Source organism: Pleuronectes platessa, chromosome 15 (assembly GCF_947347685.1).
Source record: "Pleuronectes platessa chromosome 15, fPlePla1.1, whole genome shotgun sequence".
Taxonomy (NCBI): Eukaryota; Metazoa; Chordata; class Actinopteri; order Pleuronectiformes; family Pleuronectidae; genus Pleuronectes; species Pleuronectes platessa.
Genome location: NC_070640.1, coordinates 17,520,835 through 17,526,072, shown reverse-complemented (window position 1 = coordinate 17,526,072; position 5,238 = coordinate 17,520,835). Strand labels below are relative to the sequence as shown.

Genomic DNA, 5,238 nt, shown 5'->3' with positions numbered 1-5,238 from the left:
GGTTTGTTCAGTCATTATTATTGTAGAATTTTCACAGATTAAAATATTACTGAAACACAAGATTATGACGTACAGTGTGAAGCTGTTAAATATTTACGATCTCATAAAAATCGTGCTGAAATGAACTCTCATCATCTTTGATGTGACTGTTAACTAATTCATTTGTGCATCAGTGCTGACTGTAATTTCTCTCTCTCTCTTTTCTCAGGGTGGAGGTCACAGGATTCCAGCTGACATCAAGGATTTGAGGATTAACCATACACCTGGAAAAGAGGGACTGTGCTTATGTTTACTATAATGGCACCTGCAAGAACGGCCAAACTGTGCGCTCGGCTCTTCCTGCTGTTTCTTTGCTTGACACTACATGCCGGCATGCTTCAGTTCACTACAGCTACGATACAAGGATACATTGGAGACAGGGATATATGCCCATCTGTATGCAGGTGCGATGAGGACTTCATCTACTGCAATGATCGTGGCCTGAATTCAATTCCGTCACTGCCACCAACTGCATCCATCCTCTACCTTCAGAACAACCACATAAACAACCCGGGCTTGCCCACCTCCTTGGAGCACCAACTTGCTATCCGAGTGGTTTACCTCTATGATAATGAACTGGATGAATTCCCTCTACATCTGCCACCGACCGTGCGTGAACTGCATTTGCAGGACAACAACATCCGCACTATTCCTCGGAGTGCACTAGCTCGGATGCCTTTGTTAGAGAAGCTCCACTTGGATGACAACTCTATTTCCACTGTCAGTATTGAAGATCAGGCCTTTGCTGACAACCCACGGCTGCGCTTGCTTTTCCTTTCACGCAACCATCTGTCTAGTATCCCCTCAGGACTGCCTGCTTCTCTGGAAGAACTACGTTTGGATGACAACCGAATCTCCACAATCCCAACCCATGCCTTCCGAGGACTCACCTCACTTAGATGTCTTGTCCTGGACGGGAACCTTTTGGCAAACCAGCGTATAGCTGATGACACATTCTCTCGTCTTTCTAACTTGACCGAGTTATCCCTTGTCCGAAACGCTCTCCAGACCCCACCTGTAAACTTGCCCAGTGCCCATCTTCAGCGCCTGTCTCTACAGGAAAATGCCCTCACCCATATGCCACGTGGGTCCTTGGATGGCATGCACAGGCTACAGAGGCTGGACCTTTCCGGAAACAACCTGACAACCCTGCCAAAGGGACTGTTCAAAGACTTGGACAGCTTGGGTCAACTGTTGGTGCGAGGTAATCCTTGGCACTGCGGCTGCAACCTGCGATGGTTGTATGACTGGCTGCATGCCCGTGGTAACACCATCACTGTCAGAGGTCTCACCTGCCATGGACCTGACCGAGTGCGAGACATGGCTCTGATGGACCTGACCAGCGAGATGGACGAATGTGAAGTGGTGAGGACAGCAGGGACCAGAGACAGAGTGGGTGGAGGTGGACTAGATAGCTCTACTACTAACACCCCTCCACAGGGCTCACTCTTCACCCTTCGCTCAAAACGTCCTGGATTGGGGCTTCCTGACTCTGGTTTAGACTACACTCTTAGCAGCAGTGGTGTGGGGAAGAGCCTGGCCCTCAATGTGAAGCCTCTCTCCCACAACAGTGTCCGTGTCACCTGGAGCGTGGCCCAGCCCAGCTCCTCTTTCAGGCTGAGCTGGCTGCGACAGGGCACTGGAAATGCCATGGGATCGATCACAGAGACGTTAGTCCGGGGTGACCGTCGAGAGTACCTGCTTACCTCGTTGCAACCACGTTCGAGCTACATCATCTGCATGGTGCCCCTGGCTGCTAGTTCAGAAAGCAAAGGGGCAATTTCTGGAGATGCTGACTCTGATGAAGCTCTGGTGTGCGCTAAAGCTGAAACATCAGACCAAAGCCCATTGGAAGAAGAAGAGGATAAAGATTCACAGAAAATGATAACATTGCCATTGGCAGGGATTATTGGTGGGGCTTCTGCCATTGTGTCTTTGGCTCTTATTTTTGGCATCTTCTGTTGGTATGGACATAAGTCTGGGAAATTGTGTTCCCGCGACCACTACACTCGCAACAGCTCTCGAAAAAGCAAAACCTATGATGATTACATTGAGTCAGGCACAAAGAAGGACACTACAATCTTGGAGATCCGTGGCCCCGGATTCCAGATGACACCAATGGCGGCTTGCCAGCCAATGCAGCCTAAACCCCTACGAGAGGATTACATCGTTCATACCATATTCCCCTCCAATGGCACTGGCCTGTACAAAGGTGACAACCATGTCTCTAATGCAGGACATGGCACCAACCGTGGCTATAGAGAAGGCGGAATCCCAGATATAGACTACTGTTACACATGATGTACTGTACCAGATCTTGTTCACAGTGTTATCGGTGAACTGTATAGATGCACAATTTCCCTTCGCATGGACACTTCTGAAGCACCCCTCTGTGCCTTCTTCTTCTGGTCACCCATTCCAAATTACCTGCTGTCCAATGCTCTGAAAGTACAGTATGTGAGGAACTGGAACTGAAATCATGTGGGAACAGTTCACCGCAGGAAGCAGTAGCCAGCAGCCCGGTGTAAATGCACAGCTGACCATTTCTTCACCATCTTAGTAATGGCCTGTGTTTCTTTTCATTTTAGCTCTTTCCCTGTGACATGTTAACAAAGAATGTATCCACTGTGGGATGGTCAAACTCAGAATAGGTGCAGATAGTCTTCTTCCTCACACGGGAGCCACAGCAGTCAATTCTAAATGGATTAAGGAATGATGGAAAACAGACATTGTTGGTAATCATTTCCTGCTCAATGAACATGCACAGTATGTAGTGTTATAAACTCATCGTTCCAAATGCCTCAACTATATTGTTGTGCCCTACCAGCTACCCAAGGAAAGGGCTTTGTAAAGCTGTGAATTGTTCTATTTCAAACGATCCAATAACCACTTGTCTTAAAGTAGGCTTGTTATTACCTTATTCATTAGTTGTCAAGTTGAAGATCTTATCAGGGCTGGTCAGCCTTGGTTATACCTCTTAAGATCTTTCAGTTGAGATCAGTATTGTAGTGTTGCATCAGATTAGATGCAGCACAAGCGTGTAGATAATTTACTTAGATACCGACTGGACTGTGTTTGAAAAATGCTTTGCTATTTTCATCAGTGGTTTGTTTAGAAATCAAATCCTGCACAGCTCTCTTTATTTATTTATTTTATTCCTTATGTGATTTTAATTTTTTTGTGTTTTTGTCTATGCTAAAATGTCCTTTTGGTTTTCAACCTCATGTATGTCAAGAATGAAGAAACACAGCTTCGATGAAGACAGTGGATTTGGTTTATCTAAAAAGCAAAATATAAGAAGGGAAGACAGTATCCTGATGGCTGCCTCCAGGTTTACGTTTTCTGAAATACAGAATGAATTCTTGAGTGAGACTGTGTATAATACGTATGTAATCCGATAATTAGAACTCACCCAAAGACAAGCATGAAGGCCCACTGAGACGATAGAAACCAACCTCAATCCCTCTTTTCCCATTTTGTGCCTGTGTGAATTAACCTGTGACTTCATTTGATGACTTGCGGTTATAAAATGTATCTTCCACACTCTTAAAGTGATGACAGCGCTCACAGAGCATCCAGCATGGACAAACATACTAATGTGGAGCCTCCCGTGTGAGGCAGACTCCTGTGGGTGAACCTTGAAATGAGGGTGAAAACTGTAAGTGCAAGTGAGGAGACTCAAACCGCAACACTGTTGACCTGCACTGTGGGACAGCGGCCAAGCTGTGGGTGGGTGGATGGACCGTTGGAGTATTTTGGAGGGGGAGTGACTCCTCAGGGAGCGGAGTCCATTGATGTTTGTTTTTGCAAAGGTAAAAGGCCTCCACTCATGCCACCTATTTTATTACTGAGCAGCACTAAAAATGTAAATGTATCAGCACTAAGCAGAGAAAAGGGACAAATGTAATGACAGGCAAAGGAAGACGGAGGATAAAGAAACATCTCCAAGTGCTGAAAAAGATACAGAATAGATGGCTGTGGCAAGGTGGTGTTCACCCATGTATAAACTGGTTTTTCATACTCAGCTTCTTCACCTTGGGTTTAATATTGTCCAACAGTTGTTGAGGGGAAACCGGTTGAGCTTCCTTGACTGTGCTGCCGGCCAGAATTTTACACTGGTCTCAGACATGTCAGTGGAATGTATATTTTATCTGGCACCCAACTTCACCGGCTTAAACAAACAACATCTAAGTGGCCTGGCTAATTCTGTTTTGGAGAATGTTGATATTGTGTAATTGGTATTTTATAGTGGGTCTATTCCAGACACGTACTTCCTGATCATTTGTATAAATAAAACCATGGCCACAGCTACATGAATATTTTTTCTGGTCAAAATATAGAAAGTAATGGTGCCATAACTTTGCGTAAAATATTATGTGAACCTGAGATATTTGTGGAATTTGCTTTATAAATTCATCTTCAGAGGGGATCAATAAAAAGTTTTATAATCTTGTTATTACTGACATTTTTCATTTCACCCAATGCATGACGAGACAAACCATCTTTCTTAATCAATATAACCTCTTTAAATGAAAACAAACTTGTGTATAGAGATACACCTGTATTCCAATAATTCAGTGTACAACTTTTTCTGTTGCTTTCATTCGATGAGCAACACTGGGATCAATCACGGCCAACTGTCGCCTGAGGCCACAAACATGGAACCAGCTAAGATTATAAGACGGAGCAGAGAGGAGTCAACCGGCCGCTATCCTCGGAGACTTTTTCTTTACATGCAGCCTGGGACTTCACTTCTCCTTTGGGACTAAGATGGCCCTAGAAATGTTTGGTTAGGCAAATTTAATCTGCAAGAGTTTCTGAAGTCTTATGCAGGGGCGTCAGCTCACCCAATACCATACAGGGGCACAATAGGGCACCGAAAAAAAAATGTGAGCGCGCGAAGCGCGCGAGCTAAAAAAATTTTGGGCAATTATTTATTTAAAAAAAGCATGGGCACAGATAATTAATGCAAGCACGCAAGCAAATATTTTATAGCACTTATTTATTATCATAAAGCGTATCTTCATCAAACATGAATAAATATCTGTCAGCAAACATGAACTTGAAAACTTGAAATGTGCAACTGTAAAAGGAAAAACAAAAAAACACCTCTACATACATACATGTCTGTGTTTATCATTTCTATTTCAGACCATCCTATGTGTGATGGTGATGATCCTATGAGGTGTGTATATCATG

General features: G+C 44.3%; 1 protein-coding gene across 1 annotated transcript; it reads left to right on the top strand.

Moving 5' to 3' along the window:
- The first annotated feature begins 285 nt into the window (after positions 1-285).
- On the top strand, positions 286-2,340 carry flrt1a (fibronectin leucine rich transmembrane protein 1a). The gene has a single exon (XM_053441865.1). It carries the CDS (start codon positions 286-288, stop codon positions 2,338-2,340), a length of 2,055 nt encoding a protein of 684 aa, XP_053297840.1.
- Positions 2,341-5,238: the final 2,898 nt, after the last annotated feature.

Excerpts from the sequence above, each read along its gene's own strand:
- flrt1a (XM_053441865.1), top strand. The coding sequence starts at position 286 with ATGTTTACTATAATGGCACCTGCAAGAACGGCCAAACTGTGCGCTCGG.